Raw genomic sequence first — 18181 nt, 5'->3', positions numbered from 1 at the left:
CCTGGGTCAACATTTTTGTTGATCCTGGAACAACATTCAAATCAACCAATCAGATTTGAGGGACAAGTTTACAGATTATGTCAAGTTTAGGCTTAAAATCATGAATTGGTGCTTCTACATCAGTGTTATTCATCTATCATTTCCCTCTGATTTTTGGGATAATTTATGGGTAGGGTTAGGTTTAGGGGTAGGAATAGGGTTAAGACTAAATTTTCAGACTAGAATGTTGTTCCAGGATCAACAAAATATGTTGACCCAGGAACGCATCTAACTCTGCAATATCAGGACGTGCGGCCCAGAATGGCTAAAATAACCCCAACAACCACTGTAAATTGCAGCAAAAGTAGTTTTATTTATATAAATCAACAAATGAGAATTAAAAAAGGGTATCAGAAGGGGGCAAGGCCAAAATAACAAAGCTAACTCCTATATAACCAACTAGCTATATTAGCTACAAAGAAAAGAAAACAAAATAGTCTAAGCTAACTCTCTAACATAACCAGGAGAAAAAAGGTAATGCAAAACAAAATGGCACCCACCTTCCAACTAAAAATAAAGACTAGATCAATATTTACATTAGACTACTCAAATTAACATTCACTTCTCTCTTTGAATTCTCAATCATAGATGTAAACAATGAGACAAAGGACAGAAGCTCGTCTCATTACAATTGAGATAAAGATACACCAAACTAAAAGCTTCACAACATCAGCCGTTGCCCATCATCAACAATGGACAACATTTCTATAAAAGGTAAAAATATGAATGCGTATCATGTATACAGTATGCTTGTGGGTGACAATACACAGAGGTGTCTGTAGGGGGCAGTGGCGCTCACAATCGCTCTTGTGGGCTGCTGAAGAAAACGAGATTCACTGATTCTCTTCCGGGTCAATCTTGTGTATGGATCGTTGGGTCAAGTTAGTCGTGTGATAAAATACATATATAAACTATCTACCCATATTTGGTTCATCGTACTGATTCTGAAAGCTTCTCAATCTGTGATGTAATTCACTGTATGACAGTTTGTTCCTTTTTTTATGCGAGATACTGGTATTTTGGTGGACGCATCGTCTAGCAGTGTGTGGAAGCCGTTGCGCGCGGGGTATGTGAGGCTAATGCTAATTACGATAACATTATTCAATGTCATTTTATTGTATAAATTGTGTTTACATTTCAATAACTATGTCTTTTTTTGTCCTTTAAAATGTTGTATTCATTAAGCCATACTCTCGTATCATCATCAGTCGCAGGTCGTTTTGTTGCGCAGGCCTCGTAAATAGACCATGTCGAGGACGTTTAATTATTAATGTAGTATAATGGGTTACTGTTTCATTTGAGTGCATGTGAAAACTCCATTCATTATATATAAGCGTTAAGTGTTGTAGTATTGATAACATGCGTCTTCTGTTTGATGTTTGAAACGGACTTACTGTAGTTTAACCCTTAAGAAATGTTACCATGGTTTTACTATAGTAACATTTACTCCAGTTGCTGTGGTATTTTTTTTGTGTAGTATTTGTATTTAATATCCACTTTTAACAAAACAATGGAAAGCATGAAGTGGAAAACTGCCCCTTAAATATATAATAAAAAAAAATGAATGAACAACCACAGAAGTAATAGATAATCATGCAATTTTATTGGTCAAAATGTGTAGGAAATCCAAAGGATAATATTTTTTCAATAGCACTTCAGACCAGTATTTTGTTTAAACTTATTATTACGGTCAGTGCTTATTTCAATTTTAAATTTAATATAAACTTCAGTTTTATATTGAATATGAGAATTAGGGTTTTTTAAAAAGAAAAATGCCTGCAGCATATGTAATATTTAATTTTTAGCTGTGATATTTTGTTGAAAATGTTATTGATACATACTTAAACATCTGTTGGAAAAGTGAGGGAATGTTCTGTGATTTTTATTGAAATCTGATATATATATTTTTTTATAACAAATGCTAATATATTTGCTGTAACCATATAGCCACAAGTAAACTATAGTTACTATGCAAAACAATGGTAAATTTTCATAATGGAGACCTCAGTTGCATAAATCTGGTCTCATGGCTAACAGTTTCTTGTTTTTCAAGGAGACAATGTCACGTCCGCGTTCGAGATCTCCTATATATTCAAGGTATTTAATCTAAAGCAGATGTTTTGAGTCAGTGTTACACTTATTGTTGCATTGCTGGTTATTAACAGCTTCTTGAACCTCTCGAATATCAACAGAATCCCAACCCTTCATGGGAGGAGAGCGGAAGGATTATATGGTGACCAGATACATTCATCGGTGCAATCTGATGTGTGGAGAAACCCTGAATATGTCAACAAGGTAGAAAGTAACACACACTGGAACAAAGATTCCTATCAAGGAGAGCAACATGTCGACCATTGGGCCAAATTTATTGATGCGATAGAGCATGCTCAAAAAAGAGGGCCTTCGCCTATGACCAGATACCACATGCAGGGTGATGAAGAAAGACAGCCCCATTCTCCAAGAAGACTGCCCAGGGAGAGGTTACCTTCCCCTGAAAATGCACGTTTTGGTGTTGAAGAGCATTACAGGATGCCGTCGCCAGGCTGGAACAGGAATGAAGGCGTTGAAAAGGAGCTCAATTCACAGCACAATCACAGAGAATCGAGGGACAGGTCTTATCCAAGATATCAAGAAGGAAGAAGACCTATGGATTATGGATATCATAATGAAGAACGTGGCGATCAGTATCATGAAAGAGGCTCCTTTCCAGAGAGGTACAAGAATACAATTCTTTCCCCGCTTCATACATCTTGACGTGGACAGAGGAACGAAGAACAGAAGAAAGGATTCAATCACTTTCCATCTCTTTCTGTGATGGATAAAATTGTTTCTAATTGCATCTGTTACACTTTATGCTTTTTAGTTTTACATTTTAGTCACTAACGTATTTAACATTTAGTCTTTATTGTTACTTTTTCTTTTGTTCTTTCAGTTTAGTTTCAATTAACTGTCATTATTGTCAATTGGAATAGAATAAATAGATCCAGTTAATGGTATTGTTCACCAAAACGTTGCTAGTAATTAGGTGTTTTTGTAATTTCGTTCTAATCTTGGACAAATGTTACTTGCTTTTTCAATACAGGTCATCAAAGTCAGATTATAGGGAGCACCACCCTTCTTCTAAAGGATTTTCAGATTTGGGTCTTCAAGATGAGTTCGTTGAGCATCACAGGGGCTTCAGCCCACGTCGTGCACCTGTCATTGTGGAGCACGATCATGGAATCGTAAAACAAGATTCGAGGAATCACGATCCTCTGAAAACTAGTGGCTATTCGAGGAACAGAGATCCACCTAGGCCAAGTGAAACCCAGAGGAACCGGGAACCTCATCGAGATAGAAGAGACCAAGGTCATCATACACGTACCTTACAAGATAGACACCCCGGACGACCAAATAATAACCCCCGAGAGGAGTCAAGGAAGAACTACTCTTCTTACGGAGGAGAGAGTCAAGCGAGAGAGCGACCAAGACACATGGAGCAATCTAGAATGGAGCAATCTAGAATGGAGTCACATTCGAGAGACTCAGACAGACGGCGGGAAATGAATTCGAGGGATGTGAGTGATATTGATTTGAGGAACAGAGAAAGAGGCTCTGTCCACGAATGGGAGGAAGAGAGACCACAAAGGAATCATGTGAAGATGACGGGACAAGAGGAGGTTCGCCAAAGAGCTCCGTATAATAGGAATCGAAACACTAATGTCGGTCCTGCGCCTAGAATGGATTTCAGTGAACAGGAGACCCTCAAGATCAAAGTGGACATGAGTCGCCCCGTCGGGCAAAGCAGGTATAGTATCATTGTTATACCACATTTGGTTAGAGTCAAAAGTTCATGCCTCTTTTCCTGTCCACTGTCGCCAAACCATGAAGACCTGAAGAACGACAATCTACAGATTGTGAAAGACAAGAAGATTCAATGAAAGTGTGGGGTTGCATCAAGAAAACCCACTGATGAGCCATTTTGTGTCTGTCATCATATACATGGGTATTGAAGATCATACCAAGATATGGTTACTCCAGGATGGGCAAATTATCCATTGAAAAGTTGTATAACTTTTGTTCAAGGTTCCCAAGATATCCTGTACGGCTCTCTGAAGAGCTTTAAAAGGGGAAAGATTTGCATGCTTGGATATGTCCACTGAAGTTCAGTGTCATCCCTTGTGAATAAACCATTTTACTCGAACCAGGGAGTCATGGGATGTATTAAGGATTGATCTGACATTTCGGACATGTTCATCTTGTGCTGTTATGTTGGCACACAAATGTCTCATTTAAACAAAAGTTTGGATGTGAAAGCTACCAGCCAATCCTTTAAGGAACATTGATGACTTCAAGGCCCTGACATGGCTAATGCATCCTAAAATGACACCAGCAGGAAAAGGACTGCAGAAGTTACACAACTGGTGATGATTCACAAGAAAAATGTTTCAGAAGGTATTTGGCGGAACTACAAACACTGTATAAATCCCAGATCGCACAAGAAGTTGGTGCAAGTTAAAGTGTGCCATTCCTTGACATCAATGCCAAAACGCCTAGGTTTGGGTTCTTCTGTGTCTTAAATATTTGTCATCTGGGAGAATGAGATTTGAATTGAATTTCAGCTTCACTCGTCATTTAAATGGATGTCACAGGACTGAATTACCAAGTTGGAAGTAAATCCAGAAAAGAACACACATCTTCCTGCTGCTAATTTCTGCATATAAATGGTTCATCAAATGTCTGAAATACAAGACTGGAATTGCATGGATCTCAACTTAATTTGCTTAAGAACCTGAGGATGATATGCTCCACCAGTTCACCCAGGCAAAGGAAAATCAATCCCCCCATTTACATCCATTTTTTGGCTCTTCAAGATGATGTCTCCACCAAAATACCAGTGCCCCACAGGGTCTGAGCTCTTCTACTTTCAGAGCTGTATTGACTTCAGGTAAGTCAGCAACCATACAACCAAATTGAAGGCGAGTAGGTATGCACACGTTTTCCAGATGTCTACAGCATTCAGACTGTCATTCGCTGCAGATGGTTTTTCTTGTGGGGAAGAAGTATGACCTTGTTTCAAAGTAAAAAGATGGGGCTGAAAGGACAAATGGAAGTCATTTAATCAGGAGCTGGAGCAAAAAGTGTTACACCACACCATGAAAATTCTTGCATGCGTTTGACTTTCGACAAGTTGATGAAGTATTTGTTGATGTATTTACCATGGGCAAAAACTGCATGTACAAACAAATCTGAAGAAGATGGACAAAATCACAGATTTCCAGCAATCACCCATCCAGTTTCATCCAGCGATCATCCATCCTGCATTTAGTGAATACTTGAACATGAGAATGCAGCAGAGATGCTTGGGCTGAAGAAGATACTCCATTATGATGTTTCTGATGTTGTAGACATTACAACCTTCCATTCACAATGAGTTATGAAACCAAAGATACTCAAAATATTCTGTTCAAATGGACATGGCAACAGGAATGTTATGCAGCCTATTTGTATCCACTCATTTGGCAGACACTCCAAAGTGACTTACATTGTACAGTTCCTTCAAGACTTGACTGTGTTCCCTGCCAAGCAAATCCATTACTAGATGAGCTACAGGAACTCCTTCTGCTTTTTGTTTCAGTATTTGGACTCTAGAAAACCATTTTGTTTCAATAACTCCATAAACATGACGGTGTCCTGTGAAGACATGTCTTCGAAAGTATTTTACAGTCATTTGCAAGACTCTTCAACACAGTTTTTCCATGTTTCCCAAATGCGTACCTGTATTTTTAGCAAGATGTCAGCGAAGAAAATGGAAGAAACAAAGTGCCGATTGTAAATTTCACAATAATAACCATCCACAGATGACTATGTTTGAAGAATCTGCCAATAGACATTTGATTTTATCTTCAAGACAGCAGAGCAGCAAGATTCGTCATATCAGATTTGCATTCTACAGATCTGCCATATGCCAAGAGAAGGTCCAGGAGCACAGCTGAACTTGAAGGGTGTGTTATTTTATTCAGCAAGAGGGATTTGTGAAGACCTACTGGAGATCTTCAAAACCTGTCCAGAAGTTTCCTAAAGTTGATATCGTCGGTTCAATGCATCTATTGTATTTCTCAAGCTCACAATCAAGATTTTGCACTGCAAGTAATCATACCTTACAAACACATTTGAGATTTGTTGCCTGATCTCCATCGGTCACTGTGTCGACAATCTGGAACAAATGAGTTTCCTGAAGGACCCTCTGATGAATGGAAATGCACAATGACAGTGAGAGGAGAGGCATGAACTTCGACCTGCCATTTTATCTATCGTTGAATTTATTTAATTATGATACGTAAATTAAGGTTGAGCTGACCAAAATTTTTGTTTTGAGCACACCACTCAAATTGATATTACAAATTAAGGCAATCTGAATACTGTAAACTGCAGTTTTCAGACTAAAATCGTTATCTTGAATTTTCTATATGTGCGCCTGCTTTGTATTCACTGGGTCACAGTGAATCAACTGTTTACACAAGGAAACTTTTTGTGAAAACAGTGATGTCATGGGTATTGGTTCTGTCTATAGGTGTGTAGTTTTTCTTTTCAACGTGACATAGCCAACTACTGACCTGGCATGCATAATACAGCGTTTTTAGTCTTTGTCATGGATCCGTGTGAACGTGGATCGTTTTGACGACGTTGTTGCCTGTATGCAAAAAACATTTTTAGTACATTGTTGTCGTGTAAGCGTACTCTGAGTTTCAAGTTGATAAAGTTGCTTTCCAAAAAATTGGACCACTTTTAATTTCACTGGAAGAGATGTTTTAGATTGAAATAAGTAGTGCCTGGTGAATTTGTAGATAAAAGGCATTATATGACCCAAGGGCGTAGATTTGGTTTCAACTTTGGGGGGGGGGGGTTGAACGTTGGTATGGTTGTATTGTATTGGGGGGGTTGTAACTGATGGCTTTGAATATTGGGGGGGGGTTACATCCCCCCCACAAACTACGCCCCTCATATGACCAGACCAGTGTTTATGGTTAATATGGTAGAAATAGTAACTTTTGTACCTGATTTTATTCCAACAGGAGTAGTAAGCAGTAACTTTTCTAAAACATTTATTTATAAATATTGTAGTCTGGTTAATGTGCAATTTTAAAGGAGAGTTTTAAGCTGTAATGGGTCCTTATATCTCTGTCATGTGACCTCTTGTTCAGTCATTTAGGATATTCTTCAGATAGGCAGTTATCACTGGACTTAGTCAATGTGGGTCGACAGCGCCTTGATTTCCTGCCCATGCTGGAGCATTCTGGGACTTATAGGGAATCAGCGGTGCATTCTGGTACATTTGCCCAAGAGATCATCACCCTTGTGCATCAAGTTAAAGGTCAGGAACCATTGGATTGGCCTGGTAGCATATTCTGTATCTTACTTGGCACAGAATTGATTTTGGCTAACTGTTTGTTTGTTTTGCAGAAAGTTACTTTAGGGGCCAAGGCATCACACTTAATCAACGATTTGCAAATGAACAGTATTATTCACTCCAGGATGAGTTTAAAGAAGAAGAAGAGGAGGAGGAGGAGGAGGAGTTGGGAAGTGTGAGACCAGTCATGAATAGGTACACATGCCAATTATTTAGTTTTTTATTCATTAGTGAAGCTTGCAAAAGCATAATTCTTGGTTTATAACTTGTCCCACACCTTTTGCAGTACAGAAGTGAAGATGTTTTGTCTCTCGTTGTAGGCAGCTCGGAATGCCTTCATCAAAAACTCAGATCTTCTGCAAGATAGGGGCGGACCCAGTAAGTTGATCCTTTCAAGACAATCATTATCATTTAGAACATTTTATGTTGGTTCAAATTTTGATTCTTTTACTAGCTTCAGAGAAGACAGCTTGTCCCTGACCCTAGTGACCTTAGATATGATCTGGAGCGAAGACGACAACAGCGATTGGAGGGTGTGAAGATCACCATTGCTGGAGGAAACTTGGCTCAAATGGCTCATGATGGGTAAGGACTGAAAAGTGTTTCTGTTGTTTGTTTTTTGCTATGCATTGCTGCGGTAATATATTTACGGTAATAGATTAAATATTTGCATGAACCATCACTTCATTTGAATTGTTAATGTCTTTCCAAAGTCATGAGATTGAGCCTCCCTACATGAGTGACGATCCAGAGGAGGCGGATGAGCACTTTAGGTGGTCTGAACAAGAACGTGAGCGCCAAAGGCAGTGGGTGAGTCTTTGTCTGTTTCTTGTTGATGTGCAACACATCTGTTTTTAAAAAAGTTGTTCATACCATAACTCCTTTTGGTCCTCCAGGATGGTCCGCGTCAAAGAATGCCAGAACCTAGCAGACAAAACTTCAATCCAAGGGGGAATTCCAATCGCATTAGCAGACCACGTGGACGGAGGACTTGAAATAGTGGTGAGGAAACTGTGAGAGTATATATTTAATTATATATGTTTATATATAGCCTAATTTTTTATTATTATTATTGTTTTTAAAATATATACATATACATTGGCACTTTATTTTTCTGTTCTCTTTATTTTGTCTTTTCATCTGTAGGTGGCAGTGCGTGAGGAGAAAGTCAGCATTTTAAATCTGAGGTCACTTGCGCACAACACGTTTTGTTGTTTCTGTTTTGATATTAGAACCACTAAGACCTTGATTCATTTCTTAAGCTTCAGATAACTTTATGTACACGCCACTGATGCTACACTATTGGTGGATTTCTTTCATCCATTTTTGATTCACTCACTACCATTTTGAGACAAGCTGTTGATTTAAAGAAAAACATTGTTTTGAGAATTGTAAAGAATAAATAGGAGTTGAGGTGATAAAAGATTACATGTCACCTTGGCGGTGTTACCCTGCTGTCATCCTGAAACATTACTATTCTTCATTGTCAGTGGAGAAACTAGAGTTTAGTTTTTGATTTATGATATTCCATCATTTACAAGGCACAAATGTCAATTAATTCAATACAATACATACAGATACAATCCCAAATTTCATTAGTTCACAAATACAGACATTTTTGTTGTACCACCTTCATGTATGATATAAAATAATTTCATATTCACTGTATTCTGCTGTGTAAACTCAAAGTAGAAGTTCTTCTGTAAATAAAATCTTTTTGTGCCAAAATGTTTTTAAATGATGCTTCAGGTGTTTTCAGTCCACATAATTTATTTTACAAAATTAGAATGCAAAAGCTGTACATGGAAAACATTTTTACATTGAAATATTTGGTTTATACTGGTAATGATTAAGACAAAACTATACAGGAATGGCCATAATTTGATATTGTAAAGCAGCACTTTAATTCTTAATACTGGAGTATGTGTCTGGTATAATATCATTTTATACTAGTGCTAGTAGTGCACAAAAAATCACAGTATTAATCTCACAGAAAAGGCACTAAAAGTTAAACTTTTTAGACCCTCTTAAAATGTCTATTTTAGTTCAGATAGGCGTTTCGATGTGATTTTTCAAGATTAATTACAGGGCAATGGTTTGAAAGACACATCCGTATTCTCCTCCAAAATAATGTCATATCGACACATTAGTGGCCTGTGGGGGACAAGAGAGACATTATTAAATGCCTGTTTTTGTTCAGCATGCATCACAATCATATACTACCGTTCAAAAGATTCAGCTTTCTGAAGTTCTGCTATTCTGCAAGGATGCATTAAATTGATCAAAAGTGACAGTAAAGACATTTTAATGTTAATTTCTGCTTAAAATAAATTATATTCTTTTGAACTTTCTATTCATCAAGAAAAAAATGTATCATGGTTTACACAAACAGCACAACTGTTTTCAACACTGAGAATAGTAAGAAATGTTTCTTGAGCACCAAGTATTAGAATTATGTCTGAAAAAATCAGCTTTGCAATTACAGGAATATAATACATTTTTAAATATATTAAAATATTAAACAGCACAACACAATATTACTGTTTTTACTGTATTTTATATGCACCCTTGCTGAGCATTAGAGACTTAAAACATTTAACCAATCTTACTGACCCTAAACCTTTGAGCGGAAGTGTATGGGCACTAACTCAAAAAAGCAAATGTTGCGTGGTTTTTCACCTGTTCGGATTTTCCAGTGGAGTTATCCGAATACGGAGTAGCCTTATCTTGTATCGAGGTCCAATAACATTCCCAGTGACAATCCGTAAAGATATTTTCTGAATTGGATACAGATCCTCATCAAACTGCGCCAGTAGTCGAGTGGATGTATACTGTTCAAACCTCAACAGCTTACTAAGAAAAAACATACAGAATAAGCAGTACAGAATGGTAAATCAAAGTTTTAAGGAGCTGTTTTGTCTTAAATAGATTCATTACTGCAGTTTACATACTTATCTATCCGAGACTCTATTACGTTTTTTCCATTATGCAGTCGGAGTATGACCACCCCCCACCGTAGAAACTGGTTCCAGGTTACTAGGTCCACTCTGTAGCTTGTCTCTGAAAAGAGAAGTCAGAATATTGCAAAAACTGCCTTTGAGAAAACAACTTCTGCAATAAGACATTATAGTGCTGATAACTCACTGCTGTAGGGGAGTTCTGCCGTAGTCGAGAAATATGCTCTTGTTTGCCCCAACCTCACAAGTGTATCCCTCCACTGGCTCATGTCATAACCTGAGGAAGAAGGTTATATAACGGTTAGTTCCAGTCCTCGAATCTGATTGGTTGAGCGATGTTCCAAGTGTGTTGATAGCCAAACAGCACTGTGACTTTGTATCACTCCACTTGTCTTTGTTTGGTCATTAAATCTTTGTGCAGTTTGGGGAGGTATCTTGTGCATAGAAGGTAAATTCAGCAATTTTGAGTTTATATCTCACAATTCAGAGAAAAAAGTCAAACTCGGTTATAAATTTGGAATTGTGAGGGAAAAAAGAGCAAAAAAAAAATGGAAATATTGTTTCTAAAATATACAGTAAGCTTTGTAACACTTTCCCTCTTATAATTTTACTAGGGTGCCAGACAGATATAAATGCTGTCAAAATTATATTTTTTAAGGATTGTCAGTCCAGTCAGAAGGAGAGTGCACAAGGGACACATGTATTTAAGTAATTGTCACCTAACATGTATCCTTAATGTTTAAAGAGTAAACCAAAGCATAAACCCAAACTTTTCACTCAGAAATGCATATTTTCATTATATTCATCATGACATTCACCAAATCCGTCACACCAAATAATACCGTACAGTAACTGTATATTAATTTGTTTATCAAACCTTTGTATAAAAGAAATATCACACTTAAAATCTTTACTCAGTACTCATATTTGCATTTAATATGGTTAATTACTAGATATATTGCTTTTACCCAGAACAGGACAGGACGCAGGCTTAAAGGTCTCACACTGCAAACACTGGCCACTGAGGAAGTCGCTGTACGAGGAACACGGGTATGCCGTGAGGTTACAGGTGTGATTCAGAGCACACAGGTACAGGAAAACAGACCTCTGGTGATCACACACAAAATAAGATTTCCCTGTGGAGAGGAGAAGGACAGAGATTAGATCTTAGCCCTGATGCCTATTAACACAACCTTATAATGAAAATCCCATTGGGAGGATTGCATAATTTAATTATGACAGTATCTTAATTAGACAGCTAACTTTTTGCATTTTGGGTTTATTTGGAGAGCATTCTATGTGACATAAATCATCATTAGTTATTTGCATCTCAACCCTGACCTCTCCCAAATGTTATATCTTAATATACTGACCTGAGAAGATGGTCTTGGGACATCCAGGCTGATCTAATCCTCCGTTGGCATAGAAATCAATATGGCCATGGGTTCCTCTGAGGCCAAAAGCTGCCATAAGAAACAGTGTTTGAGCGTGGGATTGTTAGGCTATGATTGAAATAGCATACTACTATTTTAGTATTAATAATCTCAAGCATACTGTGCACAGTGTGGAAATTATAGTGGTTTTCCAAAGTTACTAGCCACTCAGCACTGGCCACAATTTTGCTGTTGGGAAATTACATTTTATATGATTAAAGTTGACTCTGGCATGCTTAAATTACTTGATTTTGAGTCATTTTACTTGATTTACAAGATTTAAAACCCTTTCAAACTTACAAATGCAGATTGACCACCCAAATCAAGACTATACATTGTATATATCAGGTATGTATAGTTATTTTTGTTAGGCTATATAAAAAGAACAAAGAAGCAAATTACAAATAGTAATTAAATTTTTTTTTTTCAGATACATATGTTTATTTAGCATACATGTATACATTTATTTAACATTTTTTGATGTTTGATTAACATTAATGACAGACAGGTTGCTGAATGCATGGACGTCATATACTGACACATATCCAGTTTTTACCCACTTAGCCGTAAGCCATAGCCGACTGTATTCACGCGAGATACTCCACACGATGCATTTTGACATCTGTGTGTGCGTGTATTCAGGCGCAAGGAGAACTGATCGCGCGCGACAGAGAAAGCGCGCACGCGAGCGCTTCTGTTGTGTCATTCAGCGCGATTCCGCCTATCCCGCCTTTACTAACCGCAAGTTAATCGATAAAGAATTGTGACTGAATTGTAATTTTGTGATACTACGATCTTGGCTATTTTTCATTTGGCTGTAGGCTGACATTATATTCAACCCGCCAAAGTGGCTAGTGGGAGTGGCTGTCTTCCCCGCCACAGCTGAAATCTACCCGCATTTGGCGGGTTGGCGGGTGTTAATGTCAAGCCCATATATATATATATATATATATATATATATATATATATATATATATATATATATATATATATATATATATATATATATTTCTTTCAAGACAACTCTTGGAGTTTTTGGCATGGTAATGGGTATGACAATGTTGATATGTCTTGGTGGAATAGATCTGCTACACTGCTGCAAAGCAAGCACGGGACTTGGTACTGCCAAGACATACACGACACACTGCTGTGAGCATGCAAGACATGCTGCTGCTGTACAATATAGCATACATGAATTACCCATAGCAGATCTATACAGGTAGAGCTGGGGAAGGTGGAGGGTTTCTGAAGTGCGCTGCACTGCTAAGACAATACTATCAAAGTATTTTGAAGGTTGAGCACTCAAGCTCATTGGCTACTGATACAGCAGGAACATGTTGTCCTATACTTATGTTGTCCTATGTTCTATGTTGCTGTGCCCTATGGATAACGATGTGATTACAAGCAGGTTTAGTTAAAGGACCTATTAGCCTGTGCCATCTAGAGTTTGATGACAGAACTTTGTATGTATATGTATGTATGTATGTATATATATATATATATATATATATATATATATATATATACACAGACTATATTGCCAAAAGTTTTGGGATGCCTGCTTTTACGTGCACATGAACTTTAATGACATCCCATTCTTAATCCGTAGGGTTTAATATGGAGCTGGCCCACCCTTTGCAACTATAACAGCCTCAACTCTTCTGGAAAGGTTTCTTCCACAAGTTTTAGGAGTGTTTTTATGGGAATTTTTGACCATTCTTCTAGAAGCACATTTGTGAGGTCAGGCAGTGATGTTGGCTCGCAGTCTCTGCTCTAATTCATCCCAAAGGTGTTCTATCGGGTTGAGGTCAGGACTCTGTGCAGGCCAGTCAAGTTCCTCCACACCAAACTCACTCATCCATGTCTTTATGGACCTTGCTTTGTGCACTGGTGCACAGTCATGTTGGAACAGGAGGGGGCCATCCCCAAACTGTTCCCACAAAGTTGGGAGATGAAATTGTCCAGAAAGTCATGGTATGTAAGAGTTTCTTTCACTGGAACTAAGGGGCCAAGCCCAACCCCTGAAAAACAACCCCACACCATAATCACCCCTCCACCAAACTTTACACTTGGCACAATGCAGTCAGGCAAGTACCGTTCTCCTGGCAACTGCCAAACCCAGACTCATCCATCAGATTGCCAGACAGTGAAGCGTGATTGTCACTCTGCTCTAGAGTCCAGTGGCGGCGCGCTTTACACCGCTGCATCCAACACTTTGCATTGCACTTGGTGATGTAAGGCTTGGATGCAGCTGCTTGGCCATGGAAACCCATTCCATGACGCTCTCTACACACTGTTCTTGAACTAATCTGAAGGCCACATGAAGTTTGAAGGTCTGCAGCTATTGACTCTGCAGAAAGTTGTCGCCTTCTGCCCACTGTGTGCCTCAGCATGCGCTGACCCCGCTCAGTGGCCTACCACTTCATGGCTGAGTTGCTGTTGTTCCCAATTGCTTCCACTTTGCTATAATACCACTAACAGTTGACGGTGGAATATTTAGTAGTGAGGAAATTTCACGAATGGACTTATTGCACAGGTGGCAACCTATCACGGTATCACGCTTGAATTCACTGAGCTCCTGAGAGCGACCCATTCTTTCACAAATGTTTGTAGAAACAGTCTGCATGCCTAGGTGCTTGATTTTATACACCTGTGGCCATGGAAGTGATTGAAACACCTGAATTCAGTGATTTGTAGGGGTGTCCCAATACTTTTGGCAATATAGTGTATATATAGATATAGATATAGATATAGATATAGATATATGTAGATCTTCTTTTTTTTTCTTTGAAATCATTAGCCTCAAATTTATTATACTTACAATTCATATCTGTGTGCAGCACATCTACAAACTGGGCATCTGTTGGATCAAGGCGGTCCTCAGGAGAAACACCGGCAAACATTGGCCCTGCTGGGTCTAGACCTTGAGTTGACCAGGTGAAACAAAATTTATTAGGACAAGATAAACTAACTGAAGATGTTACAACCGGTTTTGTTTCAGTGCCTCACCTGTGATTCTGCCTACTCGTCCTCCCAGCGTCGCGCCAATGAACCCCGCAATGTGTGCACCCAGGCTGACGCCAATCAGGTGGATGGAGTCAAGAGATGCTCCCTCTTTCTGATTGGAATATATTTTCACCACATTCAATAATTTGGCATACATTACTGAAGAAAGCAATTCCAGGCCACTGACCCTACCTCCATGCTCTCTATCAAGCCTGTGATGTTCTTAGCTGTTCCCCGTGTGTTGGCCACGGCAGTGAAGTAATTGAGGTTGGCCGCCCCTCTGTTCCAGTCCACAACCAGGATGTTCATGTCTTTCTGTGCTGCTAACAAGTGCACAATGTGGTTGATCCAGATAGGCGGTGCCCCTGTGGGCCGGTAGCCATGTATGACAAAGGTAGTGGGTCTGGTTACATCAAAAAGGGGTTCTTGAGTGAAGTTGTGGTGGGAGAGCTCCTGACCGCACTCGAGGTTTGCACGAGTGTAGAGCAGCAGCCGCACATACAGATTGGTCCCTATGAAACACTCATGGAAATCCAGATCGGTGAAGTTGTCACACTCACTGTCCTCACCTGTCAACAAAAGACACTGGCTTAATGGTCTGTGTTTCACTTGTGTGAAAGAGATAAAGATGTTAATTATTGAACCAATTAATTGTTATGGCTTGTTATACCTTTTTGTTTCTAGCTAATTTTGTGTTTGGGTTGACAGCACAGCAGTGTTGTTAACTAAACTATTAAAAATTGTTGAAATTGAAATCGTCAGTCATTGGAATGAAGCTGAAATAAAATTAAATATAAATATCAAATGAAAAACAAACTTAAATGAAAATTTGAAATTTTGCTTTGGCGGCTAATTACTCAAATTACTAAAAACTGAAATATGACTAAAAGCTATGTAGAAATATTAAAAAAACTAATAAAAATTACAAAATTGCATAGCAAAATTACTGAAACTTAAAGTGAAAATTGTAACAAAAGTTTAAAATAATAAATGTTATAGTATATTAATAGTCAAACTAAAATAACACTGACAGACAGAAGATCGATATACCATGTGGCATTTACTTTAAAGAAATACTGTAAAAGCACACATTTCAAGCAAAACATTACACAAAAAGAAGCTTGTTAGGTTTCAAATTATACAATAGATTCATTTTGTTCAAAATAAAGACAAAGTATTTAGACACTTTCTAAAGCTGCAGTCACACTAGACTGCAATTCAATAAGCTGAGACAATTTAATGGGTATTCAGTGGCTGTTTAGAAATTACAGAAAATGATTTTGCATCTTAATAATTTTCCTTCATTTGTTTTCAGTTAGCCTTAGGTTAGCAAGCTAACAGCTTAGCTCACTAGCTTAGCATAGTGCTAGTTGGCTCTTTTGATCAGCTAGAACAAATTATCTGCATAACAGTTTTTGATCAGACATTGAGGAGATTTTTAGGATGTGAAGAAAAAGTAAAAAAAAAAAAAATGAAGTACGTTCTGAGAATAATGTAGCATCCTTTGTTTGCACGTGCCATTTGTTTTAATATTCTGTTAAGTAAAGCATTGAAATTCATCCATACAATGTCTGCGTTTCTTTGAGTTTTCCTTTGAGTTTCCTGTGATTCCTTGAGTTTCAACATAAAATCTAGTTGATCATTTAAACATATTCTCTGTTCTGCTCTTCTAGAAATGGGTAATAATAATTAATTTTATTCTGTACATTTAGAATATTCACAAAAGTCAGTCATCGCTGTTCTCGCCCTCTCTTGTTCTTTCCTGAAACTGACACAGACTGATCCACAAGTGAAGTAAGCCTGGATTTTAGTGACCCACTTCCTTTTCAGCTTGCTGTACGTAATCTCCCCTAAACATCAAATTTTCATGCTTGCATTTTTCTTTATCAATCTGCACGACATCCTTCTGGTCATCCAGCAGATCATATGATGTGTCCACATGTAACCTCTCAGGATATACATGTAGATTTCCGACCCTAGAGGTCAGCTGCTCTGTAATTAGCCCACACGCAAGTCACAATTGGATCATGCTTCTATAAAAAAGCAGATCATCCACCTATCCTTCCACATGTTTCTCTGCCCCCTCCCCTTCTCCAATAGACAGATCTGAGATTATTACAGGTGTCAGTCACATGAGCTAAATTGTTGTATTTAACCCTCTTTCATGCTGATCTGCTATTTCTGTTATCTAGAGTTACTGACTGCACACGTCACTGAAATAACATTGGTAAATATAGGCTTCAAATGAATCCCCAAGTCCTTAGATTCCTATAGAGACCAAAAACACGGTATTTCTGTTTGGGTTCAAGTTGCTCTATGCATTTTTGCACATTTTATGTCTGAGGTCTGAGACCTCCAGCTTTATTCATGGGGGACCGTTAAAGTGTCTTAAAATAGCTGAAATTTTAATCAGTTCTCGTAAGACTTTATAAAAAGACTTAAAGTATCAACCAAAATATTCTTTTAGCTATTAAACATTTTTCAGACCCCGGACACAACATGAAGAGTGAGCCCTTGCTGAAGCTCTCCACACAGCTGAATAGAAGACATACAAAATGTTAAATCAGAAATGAAAAACATCTCAGGTGAAATATGTCTTGACTAAATTGTTCATAAAGAAATAGCTAAATCTTACTCAAAACTAATTTTCCAAGTCCCCAATAAAAGAAAGTGGATCAGACGTTTAACCCAATGAAATCTGTATAAAGTCCTGTCTTGTCTCTTACCTGTACAAAGTATAAAGACGCTCACCAAAATCAGGAAACGGCAAATTGACATCCTTACCACAAGACGTGAGAGGGGTAGACACAAGGAAAATCAAGAAGACTAAGTAACAATATTAGAGAATCTATAGTAAAGAAAAGAGCCCATGGAGGAGGGGCTGTGGGCGGGGCGAAGGAGATTGGACGAGATCACACATGCTCACCCTGTGGTTAGTGTCACAGTGTGGTAAGTCAGCAGGCCAGCTTAGGACTTCCAGAAGTGTACAGGAACATTTAGTGATAACTGAACCTAAATCCAAACCTGCAGGACCTACTTTCTTAGAATACAGAAAATATTTTGAAGAATGTCTTGGTGGGTTTTTTGTTTGTTTTTTGTCAATACAATGAAAGTCATTGGGATCTAATGTTGTTTGAACTTCCATGTTCTTCAAAATATCTTCTCTTGTGTTCCGCAGAAAAAAGTCATATAGGTTTGAAATGACATGAGGGGGAGTAAATGATGACAATATTTTAATTTGTGGGTAAACAATCCCTTTAAATATTTTGACACCTCCAGTTAATATTTTTTTCTAAGGTCAGGCTTATTCTGCCCTCCAGTTGTTTTGTTCTGCATTATAGGTCACAAGGTCACAA

The 18181-nt window shown here is 38.1% G+C and overlaps 2 protein-coding genes across 5 annotated transcripts; one reads left to right on the top strand and one right to left on the bottom strand.

The window, feature by feature from the left end:
- Positions 1–875: 875 nt before the first annotated feature.
- On the top strand, positions 876–9167 carry zgc:112982 (uncharacterized protein LOC503771 homolog). Of its 4 annotated transcripts, none has more exons than XM_048174141.1 (11): positions 876–1105; positions 2093–2136; positions 2232–2334; positions 3122–3826; positions 7224–7393; positions 7483–7624; positions 7750–7807; positions 7884–8014; positions 8143–8239; positions 8326–8431; positions 8576–9167. In XM_048174141.1, the coding sequence occupies exons 1-10, from the start codon at positions 1041–1043 to the stop codon at positions 8422–8424; spliced, it is 1614 nt and encodes a 537-aa protein (XP_048030098.1). In that variant the 5' UTR covers positions 876–1040; the 3' UTR covers positions 8425–8431; positions 8576–9167. The 4 variants fall into 4 exon arrangements, with proteins under 4 accessions (XP_048030098.1, XP_048030097.1, XP_048030095.1 ...); XM_048174140.1 differs by having other exon boundaries at positions 2232–2753; XM_048174138.1 differs by having other exon boundaries at positions 2077–2136; positions 2232–2753.
- Positions 9168–9181: 14 nt separating this feature from the next.
- On the bottom strand, positions 9182–17606 carry lipib (lipase, member Ib). The gene is made up of 10 exons (XM_048174142.1): positions 17552–17606; positions 15018–15394; positions 14829–14937; positions 14641–14742; positions 11760–11849; positions 11355–11522; positions 10574–10663; positions 10381–10489; positions 10109–10282; positions 9182–9583 (listed from the first exon to the last, which is right to left on the bottom strand). Exons 1-10 carry the CDS (start codon positions 17601–17603, stop codon positions 9508–9510), a joined length of 1347 nt encoding a protein of 448 aa, XP_048030099.1. The 5' UTR covers positions 17604–17606; the 3' UTR covers positions 9182–9507.
- Between the last annotated feature and the right edge of the window lie 575 nt (positions 17607–18181).

Source organism: Megalobrama amblycephala, linkage group LG22 (genome assembly GCF_018812025.1).
Source record: "Megalobrama amblycephala isolate DHTTF-2021 linkage group LG22, ASM1881202v1, whole genome shotgun sequence".
Classification (NCBI taxonomy): domain Eukaryota; kingdom Metazoa; phylum Chordata; class Actinopteri; order Cypriniformes; family Xenocyprididae; genus Megalobrama; species Megalobrama amblycephala.
This window is presented reverse-complemented; position numbering and strand designations above follow the sequence as displayed.